This window comes from Pogonomyrmex barbatus, unplaced genomic scaffold, assembly GCF_055798465.1.
Source record: "Pogonomyrmex barbatus isolate J1 unplaced genomic scaffold, ASM5579846v1 scaffold17, whole genome shotgun sequence".
NCBI lineage: Eukaryota > Metazoa > Arthropoda > Insecta > Hymenoptera > Formicidae > Pogonomyrmex > Pogonomyrmex barbatus.
The window spans coordinates 6,913,593-6,928,487 of NW_028297113.1; the positions used below are offsets into that span (position 1 = coordinate 6,913,593).

At 36.9% G+C, this 14,895-nt stretch overlaps 5 protein-coding genes across 7 annotated transcripts in view; 2 read left to right on the plus strand and 3 right to left on the minus strand.

The window, feature by feature from the left end:
* Window positions 1-61: 61 nt before the first annotated feature.
* LOC105430994 (uncharacterized) lies at window positions 62-4,731 on the minus strand. The gene is made up of 9 exons (XM_011644876.3): window positions 4,122-4,731; window positions 3,555-3,768; window positions 3,270-3,480; window positions 2,908-3,172; window positions 2,555-2,713; window positions 1,824-2,420; window positions 1,321-1,730; window positions 985-1,192; window positions 62-881 (listed from the first exon to the last, which is right to left on the minus strand). Exons 1-9 carry the CDS (start codon window positions 4,144-4,146, stop codon window positions 652-654), a joined length of 2,319 nt encoding a protein of 772 aa, XP_011643178.2. The 5' UTR covers window positions 4,147-4,731; the 3' UTR covers window positions 62-651.
* Window positions 4,732-5,122: 391 nt separating this feature from the next.
* On the minus strand, window positions 5,123-5,675 carry LOC148937098 (transmembrane protein 203). Its single transcript, XM_089074672.1, has one exon. It carries the CDS (start codon window positions 5,673-5,675, stop codon window positions 5,262-5,264), a length of 414 nt encoding a protein of 137 aa, XP_088930798.1. The 3' UTR covers window positions 5,123-5,261.
* The window catches only part of Rpp20 (ribonuclease P protein subunit p20), a 107,993-nt gene continuing 98,772 nt past the window's right edge, over window positions 5,675-14,895 (minus strand). The window contains exons 2-4 of one of the 2 annotated variants that reach the window (XM_025219256.2): window positions 6,280-6,469; window positions 5,988-6,156; window positions 5,675-5,927 (exon numbers count right to left, since the gene is read on the minus strand). In XM_025219256.2, the coding sequence (XP_025075041.2) occupies window positions 5,812-5,927; window positions 5,988-6,156; window positions 6,280-6,469 (475 nt within the window). In that variant the 3' untranslated portion in view covers window positions 5,675-5,811. Of the gene's footprint in view, window positions 5,928-5,987; window positions 6,235-6,279; window positions 6,486-14,895 lie in introns of those variants that run through there. The other variant, XM_089074671.1, reaches the window with a different exon arrangement.
* CstF50 (cleavage stimulation factor subunit 1 Cst50) lies at window positions 6,553-8,939 on the plus strand. Its single transcript, XM_011644890.2, has 4 exons — window positions 6,553-6,810; window positions 6,999-7,902; window positions 8,011-8,104; window positions 8,220-8,939. The coding sequence occupies exons 1-4, from the start codon at window positions 6,569-6,571 to the stop codon at window positions 8,462-8,464; spliced, it is 1,485 nt and encodes a 494-aa protein (XP_011643192.2). The 5' UTR covers window positions 6,553-6,568; the 3' UTR covers window positions 8,465-8,939.
* Window positions 9,347-12,999, plus strand: LOC105431011 (uncharacterized). 2 transcript variants are annotated; one of them, XM_011644903.3, is made up of 4 exons: window positions 9,347-9,505; window positions 10,652-10,759; window positions 11,288-11,916; window positions 12,041-12,999. In XM_011644903.3, exons 1-3 carry the CDS (start codon window positions 9,449-9,451, stop codon window positions 11,882-11,884), a joined length of 762 nt encoding a protein of 253 aa, XP_011643205.1. In that variant the 5' UTR covers window positions 9,347-9,448; the 3' UTR covers window positions 11,885-11,916; window positions 12,041-12,999. The 2 variants fall into 2 exon arrangements, with proteins under 2 accessions (XP_011643205.1, XP_011643214.1); XM_011644912.3 differs by lacking the exon at window positions 10,652-10,759 and having other exon boundaries at window positions 9,348-9,505.

Sequence of the window (14,895 nt, forward strand, 5' to 3'; positions counted from 1 at the left end):
TTTTATATGTAAGTTAAAAAATGATATATATGTATATATATTTATTTTCAACGACAAAAAAATATATATATGTATCTTTCTGAGAACACAGTATAAGTCATTAAATTAAATCTGTCAGAAAACTAATCTAATTTAAAAAATAGATATCTGATTTTTTTTTTATATATGTATATGTGCCTCGAATGAACACTTCCTTTAAAAAGTGATTTTTAAAAATGCTACTTCACTATTGCATTTATCATTAGATGTTATCTAAACATTTATTTCATATTTAGAGTGTTACTCTATATTTATTGCTATGTTTTCATGTGTAATAAATTTTTTGAGACTTTTGTCTTTTTGTCTTTGTCTCTTTTTATTATGTATTGATAATGACGCCTTCGCCGTTGCATGCATCTTGGTTAGAAATTATTATCAATTTATGATTATGATTATATATGAAAACAAGTGTCATTAAACTTTGTTTAATTTTTTATCAATCAAAAATTATTAACAAACATTAAGAAAAATAATGAATATAAATCACATCATGGAATTATAATCACAAAAAATATTTATCTTGAAGAAATTAAAGTTAAAAAAAAAATTAAAAAAACTTCTATTTGGCATCTTAGTTTTTGGATTATGATCACGTATAGATGAACTATTGCTTTATATGTAAGGATTATTACCTCGATTTACACGCGGAGAATAATTAGGATAATTACTTAGATACTGATGTCGCGGACTTACTGATGGCTGTTTAGTTATGTTCGCCATAGCACAACCCATCACAAATTCAAATATCCTGGGTATTGTTTGGTACAATAACCATGGCCACGGCATAGGAAACTGCGCCGGAGCTGGTTCCGTGCCGTATTGTACGGTTTCAGCAAAGAGTCCTAAGAAATAAAACGATTATATTTTACAGAATATTATTTGATATGATGAATATTTTATAAAGATCATAGTTTCATTTTATCACTTATTCTTATATGTAAATACCGTATGGTCCAAAAATACGAAAGGCATCCGTGACGCATAAGAGGATTCCCAGAATCGCGGTACCACGCGTAATATTTAATACTTTTTGCATCTGAGACTTTCTGGCAACCGCGATGTCCGTTTCCGGTATATGTAGCGGTGTATCGGATTTCGCTCGATTTACATATGCGATATGATTTAGTATCGAATGAAGGGTAAAATCCGTGCCCTGCAAATAGTTATATAGTTTTTAAGTAACACAAAAGATATTTAAGAGAATGTCCGGATGCCGATTGAAAAGGTCCAAATTTATTTTAGATACATCTGTATTTTAATATAACAGCAAGTGTTACATACCATGACTCTCGCTTCACCAGTATTTTCGGGAAGCAAGTTAGTTTCCGCCGTAATGTCCTCCGGATCTTCAATGTTTTTATCGTTCCACGATAAATTTTTCTTGCGTACTTTCGGCTCTTCATCCTTGCTCTTTGACTTTTCGTTCATCAGTGCTGCCTTTTCGCTGCAATCAGGATGATCTGAATCTGATTCAGATTTCTCCTGTACCTCTGTCTTAATAGGTATTATACTCTGAAAGTGTGTGGGACTTCTGTCTAGAGTTCTGATACTAATATCACTGCTTCGACGATTTATAATTAACGGCTTAATGTGAATGAACTCGGAATTGCGTCGGTAGGAACTTTCGGAGTTTCTACGCGAATCAGGTCTGGGTGACATGAAAGTACCGATATCGGAATTGCGTCTTGAACCTGAAATAAATTGTTAAACAGAATAGGGACAAGATAAAAGATGATTAAAAGAGATGTAATTAAAAAAAAATAAAAATACATGTTTTCTCTTACCTGCAGGGCTAACATCCAGAACTTTGGGCAATCTGGGAAATTCATCCGGCGGTAACATTCTTCTGGGTGTTCTATTACCAAAATCGCTGTTTCTTCTCAACTTGGTTGCAAATTGCGAGCCGCGATTCTTCTCATGCGTAAAATCGGAACATCGTCTCAATTCTCTAGTACTACCTGTTGGCGTGATGTTCTCTGAATATCGTCGCGGACTTTCAGGTGAGCGATTCCTCTCAAACTCCTCTCGCATCCTCGGCAAAGATCTAGGGCTACCCTCTGTTGTGCGTTTGCATTCCGTCGAGTTTTCCTCGTTTACAAATCTAACGCTACATTCGGAATTTCTGCGCGAGGATTTGGTGGATGTGTCGCTGCCTCGTCGACTGGCCATAGAACTTCTACGACTCGGGCTGGACACAGTTATAATCGGTAAATTAGTAGTCGACGGGGTTGGGGTGGGTGGTCTAACATAGACTTCCGGTACTGCCGACTTTTGTTCTTGTGACGGTGATTGTATGGTGCACGTAGGTATCGTAACATTATGTGCTTCCTTTTCCACTGGTCCCTCTTTGCACACTTTGGCGGTAATTGTGACTCGTGACTCTAAAATCAAATTTTATTAAAAAATATATTTGTATGTGTTTCTATATATATGTATTTCTATGTTATGTAATAATGTTATGTAATAATATTATGTAATAATGTTATGTAATAATAAAATATTTGTCGCGTATTACCGCTTTCTGCTGGCGCTTCCTGTGAATTTTTATTAGCGTTTGGAGACTCATTCTCTTCGGGACCCTTCATCTTAGGGCCAAGTAAAGTCGGTACCAACGCAGCAGCAACTGAAGTCGCCAGATTGCTATATGGTGCTAACATCGCGAGTTGCATAATACCTGCATGTTTTAATAAGTAAACAACTCCAAAACAAATCATAAATAACATATATACAAAGAATGAAAAGAGAGAAGATATATATATATATATATATAAAATGATTTTATATGTATATAAAATATTGTGATAAGAATTAAACAAGGACTACAAAAAAACCTACAAAAATTATTAAAATAGAAAGTCGATAACCGACCTTTTTGATGCGCATTAGAATTGTCCCGTGTTAACATACTACTCGGCATAGTTCGAAGCAAATGATCGATTTTGTAAGCTGCGTGTAGAAACGCAAGATACAAAAGAATGCTCCAGATGAGAAACGCCGCTTGGACCATATATTTTGCCATGTAACAATTGTGGGAGGATAGAACGATATCGCTGGCGATCACGAAAAAGAAGTGTGCTGTTATAACGAGGCTAAGGCAGGATTCCTTCTGTATCCTCTCCGGACCAAATTTCAACTGGAAGTTGGCCATACGAAAGATATAGCAATACACGTTCATGGTAACTTATTCATCATTAATCAAGTCTAAATAATTAAATCTAAGCTGTAAATACCTTTGTCAGTTGCAGGAAAGCCAGTTGTATCAGACAAAAAGCAGATGTAATGCATGGATAGCCAATGTCCCATATAATTGATCCAATGACTTTGGGCAAAATATCTTTAAGATTGTACGCATCTATGAACAAGGAAGCAGCTCTCGACGCCCCGAGTAAACATAAGAATATATTAATCGTGGACATAAACGGCCTGGTTGATATAAGAGATCTAAAGAAAAATGATCGCGTGATGTACACTGTCCAGTATTATCAACACATACACAGCGTTATTCTTCAACGTACCTTAAATTTAGAATAGAAAAGAACGTGTAAAATCCTAATACAAAGAAGAGACATGCAAAACTATATGCATGTAATAGAAATGCCCATCTTATGTCTTGCTGTATCGCACTCCATGACGGTGCGGTGACTAATGATTTGTCTAAGAATGCAGAGTTTGTCGAATTTGACACACAGTTCTGTGCTGTGACAGGCGTCGGGATTGTAGCGCTTATACCTGATAACAAAAACATCGAATAGAATGATGTGTATGTATGTACATCATAATAGAACATTCATCCTTTATAATAAATTTGTAATAAATTTGTAACGATACAATTTTACGTCGCATATTATATCATTATATATAATTTATAATTTATTGGAAATTGTTGAATTAATAGAGTTGAATTAATATTCAGATCAACAAGAGATATACTTTTACTTGAGAGATTTACTTTACAAGAGATATATATTTAATTTGGTGTATCGAAACTTTGATCGTTTTTTACGTACAAAAATGGCACTTGCCCCCATCCTATATGTATTATAAAAGTTAAGAGAAAGAGAATAGAGAGAGAGAAAACTGACCAGGAGTCCAATTAGCCCTATCCATAATCCCTCGATATGTCCACTGCACATCACTGAATCTTGTAATTAGTAGTCAGTCTTATGATAGACAATTAATGTGACGCTTTATGCAGCACGTTCTGCGAGCTTGCGAAATGTGGTAGCAGCAACAGGCTTTACCTATAGAATGACTTGATTCACGCACCCCTTCTCACTGAATACAACCACTGTCTCCCTTCAGTTAGAATTATTGATCTTAGCTGAAGAGGACTGGAGGGGGCACACATGCCCACATAAAGCACCTGGCTTGTTGGTCAGTTGTTTATCTTTAGAGTTTAAATGGAGCAGTGTTAAATTTATCGGTCTATGTTATGTTATGATTCACAGGCCTGTTATTTTTGTAAAAGGAAACTCCTGTCTTAGTTTCCATCCTCTAAGAAACGTAAATTCCAAACATTGCATAAAGGAATATCGGAAAGTAAGATGGTTAAAAATAGTTTGCTAACGTATAAAATATTGAACTCTTGTGAATATTTCAAGTAAATTTTTGTTCCGTAAAACCACAACTTTGAGAGAGAGATCAATTTCTGATTTTTCTGTTTGAACTAATTAATTTGTAAATTCAAAATCCCACAAATTATCTGAAAATTAATTAAAGAAATTTTAATCATCCAGTATAAAAATAACACAATTTAAAACAATATAAGAAAATTATTTTTTTATTTTTAAAAGAGATAAGCATTAGTCGTTTTCACTGCATTAAAAATCAAATATATTATAAAATATCTATTTAGATTTATAAATATCTATAAATTGATATAATAGTTATAAATAAAAAAATTAATAAAACATACAAGAAATATATAATTTATCATCTTAACATTTTCATATTTATAATTATTGTCTCTCAAAGAAAAAGTTGATTAAACTTATATTATATAATATAATACATCTTACTTGATATAACGACTTACATAATTTTAAATAGCAGGATCAAAATATAAATGTAATATTTGTAGAGATAAAATTTTTAAAATGATTTAATTTAAATAATGAGTCTAATAAAATATATACAAGTATCGTATAACTTATGTTCTTACATGTGATAGATTTGGAAGTAGTATCATGCAAAATTCTTCGTGCAAATTTCTTTCATTTCCCTTAATGTAATTGACAAGCTCTGACAGCGATCAGTTGCAGGAGAATGAATACAGGACTTAAAATTTCTGAATACTCCAATGCGCTTTGTCCAGAGAGCTTTTTACACAAAAGGTATTTAAAAACAAAGACCAAGAGTAATGATGTCTGACTCCATAGCGCTCGCAAAATACCTACTTTGATCATTCCTTCCATATACATTCTTATAAATATAATTGCGCAAAAATATGTATTCAAACCATCAGCTATAAAAAGCGGTGAAAATACTTCCCACCATCCTGATGGTCCCAAAAAATAATTTTCATCTAATTTTAAAGCTAGCAGAACAGTAAAAAATGTTAAGGCGACTAAATTGATCCATATCTCAAAGATCGTTAAGCCTAACCAGTGAACCAATTCGTTCAGAGAGAAAATCATTGTAAAAAATTATATAGCTTTGTATTGTAATATTAATTTAACTAATAATTGTATTCATCCTATCATAATCTTATTATCTTGATTAAACATATTGATTAAACACATCATTTTGCAAAGTTTCAATATCAATTTCTTCCTATTTAGATCTCAGCACAGCCACTGGCACTCTTCTAATAACTCGTATGTGTATAGCAGAATTTTGCCTGTTGTTTATCTTGTTGTCTACATCATCACTTAAACTTTCTAGTTCATCTACAATTAACAAGATACTTAGGATTTTATAATAATACATATACAGAAAGACATACATACCTACTAATGCAATAGTAGATGTTCTAATATCAAGATCTAGAGTCCCATGATGAATTTCTTTTAATTGAAGAGCCAACCTGGCTGCCCTGTATACAGCGGCGCCCAGACCATGGATGACCAGTTCAGATGCACCTCTATCGAACAATTTCTCGCATTTGTATAAAAATCCCTTTAAAAAAATGCCGAACGCTTGAGAAGGTGCAATACTAAATATATCGTTTCGAAGCGAATACATATTCGTATAATTCTACAAATTGCAAGGACTAGGTTATAATTTCTACACGCAAAATACCTTGAGGGGAGTCTTGTTATTTACATAGATATCTTTGTCGCTTTTCTTCAATTTGAAGACTTCCTTTTTTTGCAAGACGTATTTCCCATTCGACAACGTGCCGTTTTTGCAACACGTGCTCTTTTTCGCGGAGACAACGGTCTCATTTAACTCCGCATTGCCGTCCACATCGGCCATTCTGGCGTTTGTCGCAGTTGTGTCACGTGGACACTCTCGCCGATCGGAGACGGCGCGCACCGATTGGTCGCCATTAATGCTATCAACGCGAAGCGCCAATCAAACGCAGACGATGCTGCAACATGAGCATAACGTGATCAAGTGGTCGGTGACAACAACGCGACATAACCTACAAAAAGGGCCAAAATCATCGATTGATGGGCGGTTTGTGGTGCTTTCGACGATTCCAATAAAAGTCGGCAACATTCAGTCACCTTCGAAAAACACGGCGAATCAGAGCACGATGAAGGAGCCTGAAGCGGATCCGAAAAATATCATAAAAAGTAGAGAGTTGCTCTACAGATTGATGATCAGGTTGTTTATAATCGTCTCTTTCGCATGTGTCTTTTTAAATTTTGCCCCTTTACCTTTGATCTTGAAGCGCGATTCTTGCGTAAACGTGAAATCGTAGTTGCAATCTGCAACTATAATCTTGTAAATGAATAGCAAAAAGTGAAGATGTGTGCAATAGATTGTCAAATAAGTCATGTTGGATATTTCAGTCAGCTGTTCTATGATGGTCACCAGACGCTAGCTGTACAATTGTCCAATATGATACAGGCAGAACCGCCGTGTCCACCTTCGGATCGATTGCTTCATCTAATGTTGATTGGTACTGCTCACGAACCAGATCGTTCCAAAAAGGATAACAGCAGTAATCTGTCTACATTTGCATCAAGCTTTGACAATACTTTAGGACCTGGATTAGACTTGGAATTCGAAACAGAGACTCAGACTCAAGCTCCAGAACCAGCGCAGTATGAAACAGCATATGTTACATCTCATAAAGGAAATTGCAGAGCTGGAGCTTTTTCGGCGGATGGTCAGTTGATAGCTACCGGCTCTGTGGACGCCTCGATCAAGATCCTAGATGTAGACAGAATGCTTGCTAAGTCTGCGCCAGAGGAGATTGCACCTGGTGATCAAACTGGAGGTCATCCAGTTATAAGAACTCTATACGATCACTTGGAGGAAGTAACATGTCTGGAATTTCATCCTAGAGAACCCATACTTGTGTCTGGTAGTCGTGATTTCTCTGTAAAATTATTCGATTTTAGTAAAGCCAGCGTTAAGAAAGCATTTAGAACTATTACGGATGCAGACCAGATTCGATGTCTATCCTTCCATCCAACTGGAGATTTTCTCATAGTTGGGACCAATCATCCGGTAGTTAGACTGTACGACGTGAATACCGCACAATGCTTTGTGTGCAGCATACCAAGTCACCAACACACAGCTGGGATAACAAGTATCAAATATTCACCAGATGCAAAGACATATGCATCGGCAGGAAAAGATGGTAGTATAAAACTATGGGATGGTGTGTCAAATCGATGTATAAATACTTTTGCAAAGGCGCACGACGGTTATGAAGTATGTTCGGTGATCTTCACAAGGAATGGCAAGGTAGTAATTCTGGCGGTATAACTTTGCACGCACAATTTATATAAATTGTGGAAATTTACTGATTTATGTCCAAGTAGTGTTGAATAATCATGTAATTTTGGATTCCAGTATTTACTATCCTCAGGAAAAGATTCCTTGATAAAGTTATGGGAATTGTCTACTAGCAGATGTCTAATAGCATATACAGGTGCCGGAACTACAGGTAAAAGACTATAAATGTGTTTAGAACTTGGAATATGCTTGGTGTTATGGTATGCCTCATCGATATTATGACGATATAATCGCGAATATATGATTGACCATATCATCTTTTGCAGGTAAACAGGAACACAAGGCACAAGCTATCTTTAATCATACTGAGGACTATGTAATGTTTCCGGACGAAGCCACTACTTCCTTGTGTGCATGGAATTCACGAAATGCTTCGAGAAAACAATTATTGTCTTTGGGTCACAATGGTCCTGTGAGAATGATTGTGCATTCGCCAACAGCACCTGCGTTTTTAACATGTAGTGACGATTTCAGAGCAAGATTCTGGTTCCGACGAATGCCAACGCATTAACAGTTTTTACAAAATAGAATATGTGGAGGTTGAAAGACGTTTAAAATCGTACCAATTGTACCAATTACATTGGTACAATAACGACAAAAAAGAAACAAAAAATAGGTATTACGTATTTATAAGACTTTTTATTTTAATTAGTTTCTAAGTGATAAACTCTACATATTTTATTTTATTTGTGTTAAACTATAAATGTATAATGTATATGATTCTAGAGTAATTTGAATAGTCATACATATTTCATAACATATGAATAAGTATAAAAAGAATTCTATTTTATTTCAAAGTAGCATATATGTTTAAAAAAAAGATGGTAATATGTAATTCTATAAGCTATCAACTGACTGATCGACACACGAACATACAACATAAAACGATTTTGAATATCAGGTAGGTAAAATAAATGAATGCGAAAGAAACGCGATTAATTGCGATTCGACTTAACTATACGAAATAAAAATGATTTTTAAAATTATTACGATGATCTTCTATTGAAATTATAATGATTTTAAATTGTGCGGGAATATTCCATATTGCATTTTAATTATTGTAGAAGAACGTTGCACTTACAACATCAGCAGGTGTGAATGTAAAATTAAAAAAAAAAGAATATGTAGGGAACTATATCGAATGCGATATTATTTTATTGTGCATAGCGTCAGAAGACATAGAATTGCATTATCGTCTACGTAAATGTGAACTCATTCTTCGCAATAATAATAAAAAAAAATATTGACGAAATGCAATGTGGAATCCTGGCGACGCGAATCTTGAGATCGCGTGTGCGTCGCTACGCGCGTAGTTTATCACAGCGGCGCCGAGCGGCGCGCCGAACTCCCGCTCTGAGGTTTGACGAGGTGTCACGTGACCCACGCTAACCGCCATCTTTCCTTATCGTATAAACAGTGCGACCGGGCGCAGCGCGAATTCTCGCCGTAGAATCGTGGATTTCCCAGTGTTTTTGAGTGATTCGCACGCGAAGAGATGTCAGACGCTAAGACGGAGACCAAGAGCGACAACAACGTCGAGGATACGTCCAAGGTAAGCGGGCCGGCGGGTACGTCAGAAACACCTTCGTCAAGCCGAGTTTTCATGCCGTGAGCGGCGTGTGTGAGTGGCGGTGGAGCCCCCCGCCCGCGTACACCGCGGCTGCGACGACGCTCGTGCGTTCCTTTCGCGCGTACTCCCGGAGCACGGGACGACGGCCGAGCGGCTGTGTACGCGCGTACGCTGCGGCGCGTCGTTACGACGCGGCCGCGCCATGTGGTACCCCGCGCGTCGGACAACGGCGCCGCGCGCTTCCGCGCCGTGACCGACCGGCCGCCCACCCGCCCGTCCGACCGACCGACCGTCCGTTCGTCCATCTGTCCGTCCGTCCATCCATTCATCCGTCTGTCAGGCGTTCCGTTCGCCTGTTTTTCCTTCCATCCGGCGAGATTTTTCGTAGCTGCGCTGTATGTGTATACGCACGTCCTCTCCCGTCCTCGTCGCCAAAGATGGTGGAGGTTTTTTTATCACGCGAGTTCTCGCCATCGGGGGAGGATCGTGCCCTACTCTTCTATGTCTGTCTCGCTCGCACACCATGCGAGTCGGGACCGCGCGAAAAGGCGGGAAATCACCGTAGCTTCGCGGCGTCGCGCCAGGAACGTGGTCGCGGCGACCGTTGTCGACGCCGACGCCGACGACGACGGCGACGATGCGTCCACGTCCCCGTCCACGAGACGTCATCGTCAGCGCCGTCGTCGTCAACGACCGGGCGGGAGCCGCGCGCGATGCGTAGACGTTGGAGATGGTACGGGCGCACCGCAAAATGGCGGGAAACTTGAACGCGATGTTGAGCCCCTCGGCCGATGACCACGGTTCAACGGTCCTCGATAATCTTATCTTGCGACGCTCGAGCGTCGTAATTATCGTGTCATGTCGCGTGTAGTGCCGTGCGCCCGTTGTCAATCGCTCGCTCTTTTGCGTGGCTCCCAACTCTCGAATAATCTCGAGACATCGACGAGCGTGCGACTGCGCAACAGCGTACGTCTTCCGCGGTATATATAGATACGTGCATGTGTACACGCATTATATGTGTACGCGCGTAATATGCATATATGTGTATATGCGTGTACATATACGCGTGACATAAACACGTGTACTCGTGTACGAATGAATAGGAAGTTCTCTTGATTTTTTTTACAGGAACAGTCGACGGAGGAGAAACCGACTCCGACGAAAAACAAACGTAGTGGCACAAAGAGACTCTCTACTCTTGAAAGGGCCGCTCAAGAGAGCGAGGGATTCTTAAAGGTGCGTCTTACGGCGGGTCGCGCGTCTATCTGAAGTAGGAAAAACTTTTTTCGCATCTTATCGAGTCGGCTTATCGTACGTTCCAAAAATCTTCATTGAGGTCCCGTCGGTCAAGGTCCTCGTCTCCCCCTCCCCCGTTCTCGGTTATTTCCCTCCGTTTTAGCCTCTCCGTCGTCGACTTCGCCTGCCTACGTGAGCGTATACAGTGCCAGGAGTGGGAGGCGTTGATTTGGCCGGAGAGGGGACAGCGAGAAGGGAAATAAGCGCCCTCGCAGCGGGGCACGAGGAATCAATTGTTGCGTAGGCGCCAATTACGAATTGTTACATACTCATGCTACGACGATCAACAAACATTAATTGAAATTAATCGTAATTTGAGCTAATGCAAATTGAGATTAAAATATTTTTCTTGATTCGTAACTTGTAACATCTTGTTTTTTCAGAGAAACTTTCATATAATTTGATATATATATATATATTTTTTTTTTTCGCTCTCGATTGTTTGTTTTAAAATATTAAATATTACAGGGCATGAACAAATCCGTCGGTGAAGTAGAAGGAAGGAGACGCACCCGCAGTTCAGCCAGAGGCCTAACTTCGACAACACCAGTGCCATCACCATCTAAGAAGGAAAAAAGGGAAACGTCGACGCGGGGTGGTGGTGGTCGTGGACGCGGACGTCCCAAGAGGCAGGAGAAAAATAATGAGAATAACACGGACGAGGAAACGTCCAATAACAAAAGCGAAAAGCACACGGAAGAAGAATCCACAAAAATGGAAATAGATGAGGAAAAGGAAGAGAAAGAGGAAAAAGAGAGCAAGGCGATACAGAATGAAGACAAAAATGCGGAGGGCACGGACAGTAAAGATAGTAAAGACAGTAAAGACACTGAGAAAGTGTCTGAGGCCAATTCCAAGGATGAGAAGGTAACGGAAGTGTCAGAGAACGTGGTGGACGAGGCTAAAAATACTGTTCTCAGCGAAGAAAAGAAACAGGAGGAAGTGAAGGACAGCTCGGATTCGAGTCAAGATGCGACGGACACAGCAGCAGAAGCGCCACCTTTATCCTTATCGGAGTCTCAAAATACCTCCAACACTGTAACTACCGAGGAAAATAAGGAATAACCTCCCTTCGCCTGTTTTACCATTACTTTTATGTAAGTATCTCTTCTATAATGTACGTTCAATTCTCGAAATCACCAAGTTGTTTATTTTAATATGTCTAGCATATAATTTGCGATTTGTGTGTGATGTATTAACGTAAAATTTGTTTTACTATAGGAGGTACCAAGGCGGCGCACATATTGGGGTCACACAAATCCAGTCCCCCTCGTCTATTTTAACTAATTAACACCTTCTTGTCGATCGTTGCTTCAACCAGCGCATTAAAATTTCTGTTTTATTTTGACATTTCTAGATCGTTGTTTTTCGAAAAAAGACAAAAACATAGAATTTGTCGAACTGGTACGAATTAGCGTTAAAGGATTAACTTATTTTCCCCTTCTCTCTCTTTCTCTCTCTCTCTCTCTCTATCTATTTCTCTCTATCTATCTATGTTATACGCTATATTGTAATCTTCTTAGAAAAAAATTCATAATTCTAGGAAGATTATTATAATAATCTAGGAAGAGATATAGGCATAAATCGTTAATCTAGCGTTAATTCAGATTGTCGATATAACTAATTCTTAAAACTTGATGTTTAACTTATTTTTCAATCTTTGAAATTATCACATACGCTATTCTCTTCCACGTTATTGCTATTCTTTTTTTTTCATATTTAAAATCAATTTCAACCAATTTTTGTTTAGTCAATTAATAAATATTCTTTTATGATGTTTTATGTATAGCATGTATATTATATTTATATATGTTTAAATTTTATTTTGTTTATAATATAAAAATCTTGTCCTGCGCTGGTTAGTTAGCGATAAGCAACGCGAGGTGTAGAGCATACGTTGTTCATGTACAATGATAATATTATTGTAAAATATATTTAATATGGACTTATATAGAGAGAAGTTGTTTTCAAATCAGAGCTGACATCCGGGTCCTATAGTATAACGCCTATGATTCAGATCTGATATGGAAGTAGCTAAAGATTAATTCGTACATAGTAAATTACTATAATACCTTTATCGTATATAAATAGTGACTGAATGAAGTGGAATATATGAGAACTATGGTGAAATGATTTCTCTTTTTCATGGATTAAGCGGAAATAAAATTTCTGAGAAACGCGTTGCGGCGTTATCTATTATGTTTTCCTCCCTCGCATAAGTGTCTACTAATAATTTTTAATTGATCTTATCGTTATTTTTGTTGATAAACAAACTAACATTTTCAGCAGATAATATATATACATACATACACAGATATATATATATATATATATATATATATATATATATATATATATATATATTGTATGAATTATCGCAGAAAAACAGTTGTCAATTGGAAATTTCTTGGTCATCTTATTCGCTTAAAGTCATCATGACTTCTTGTTGCTAGAATCTTTCAGTGCATCCCTATTTTTATTAGTCCAATATTAAATATGTTAATATTATTGTGTATCTGAACTATGTTGCGAATGTACAGATAGATTATATGATGCACTTATATCTAGAAAATCGCACACGATTAATGAGACACCAATAGTACGTGAGTCTAACATACACTATGTTTTATTATGTAAACGTGTGCAATAAAGAAAGAGATTCTCGTAGGAATGTGGGCAGTTAGCCTGAATGCGGAGATTTTGCAATGAAAATTAACAGTACGTTTTACTATGAAACTGAAAGATTTTATGGCCTCTGATGCCAAATAGATTCGCCTTTACACCAAGTATATAGCAACACGAGAATATAAATATTTCTTTGTAAGTTACACTTCCGAAGAATGTTTATCGAAACTACGTTACAGATGAACGTAGATTTTATCATTCCATTTTATTTTCTCTTTTATTACATCGATGATGTTCACAAGTATGTCCATCTGAGATTTTCGATTGTAAATAGTGAAGATCAAGTGTAATATACGTGTAAATAATTTAACATTAAGCTTCGTGTATCACACTGGACCTTTTCTTGATTACCTTATGAAATCTCAGTTTTTAGAGTGCCTCTAGTGTTAGCACATTGTATGATATAGAGCATAGAATTCTGATGATTGAAAAATCAAAATCCAAAATCCTGTAATAGAGAATTTACGTAATTTTGTCGTTTTTAAGATGTACCGTAGAAGTAATTTTCTTTTTCGCATGTATCTTCTATATGAAGAAGGATAATGTACGGTTCGATATTAGAATTTCTATAAAATATATACGCATATATAAGAGAGTTCAATTTCGTTGACGATCAATTGTTAAATCATGTATCCATACCAAACTTTCGCTGGTTGACGACAGAAATTTTTCTATTTTAATGATACTTCTTTGGTTTTTTTATCTCATCAGGATGTTTTTTTAGAATATTTCAAGATGAAAAATTTATAATGATTATACATATATAGATATTTTTACAAATTTGAAATATATTTCATAGTATGTATAAAGTCATTTAAAGTCATATACATTTTATTAAATATATATCAATCAAACTTCTATTATAATCTCATAATAGCTCCAAGTGTCATTATTACTATATTTAGAGTTGCATAGTTGCACGACGTTATAAAAGAACTGTACAAATCGAAGTCGTGAATACCATTTGTATTAATAGAAATATGTTGCGATTTTCCAAGTTTTAAATAAGAACGTGTGATTTATTATCGTATTGTTGCAAATCCGGTAATAAAGATAAAAACTGACTGTCAAATATTTACGCTATTAGCTGTTCCCATAGATATTAGTTTAAAGTTTTTTAAAATATCTTATAATACGTGACTTAAGAGCTTATGATACACAGATTTTATTTATTTATTCGCGGATTATGTAAGCAGTAAACAAATTGTTCCTGTTAAAATCGCTTTAATAAAATTTCGACAATTCGACTTCTTTTATACAAATCGCATAACATTCAAGTGTTCCGAGGATCGCGTAATCCTCTGGAAATCTAAGAAGTTTAATGATACCAATGTGTCGCGTTTATGTATGTCACATTAGTTTACTCGTCAGTCAATTATAAGGCACGTGAA

Bases quoted from the DNA above. Each gene is read 5' to 3' on its own strand.
- LOC105431011 (XM_011644903.3), top strand. From the start codon at position 9,449: ATGTCAGACGCTAAGACGGAGACCAAGAGCGACAACAACGTCGAGGAT. The intron at 9,506-10,651 runs GTAAGCGGGCCG...TTTTTTTTACAG, and splicing joins ACGTCGAGGATACGTCCAAG to GAACAGTCGACGGAGGAGAA. The intron at 10,760-11,287 runs GTGCGTCTTACG...TAAATATTACAG, and splicing joins AGAGCGAGGGATTCTTAAAG to GGCATGAACAAATCCGTCGG.
- LOC148937098 (XM_089074672.1), bottom strand. From the start codon at position 5,675: ATGATTTTCTCTCTGAACGAATTGGTTCACTGGTTAGGCTTAACGATC.
- CstF50 (XM_011644890.2), top strand. From the start codon at position 6,569: ATGCTGCAACATGAGCATAACGTGATCAAGTGGTCGGTGACAACAACG. The intron at 6,811-6,998 runs GTTGTTTATAAT...TGGATATTTCAG, and splicing joins CTCTACAGATTGATGATCAG to TCAGCTGTTCTATGATGGTC. The intron at 7,903-8,010 runs GTAGTAATTCTG...TTTGGATTCCAG, and splicing joins TCTTCACAAGGAATGGCAAG to TATTTACTATCCTCAGGAAA.
- LOC105430994 (XM_011644876.3), bottom strand. From the start codon at position 4,146: ATGGATAGGGCTAATTGGACTCCTG. The intron at 2,714-2,907 runs GTCGGTTATCGA...TAAAACATGCAG, and splicing joins TTCTAATGCGCATCAAAAAG to GTATTATGCAACTCGCGATG. The intron at 1,731-1,823 runs GTAAGAGAAAAC...AATTTATTTCAG, and splicing joins TCTGGATGTTAGCCCTGCAG to GTTCAAGACGCAATTCCGAT.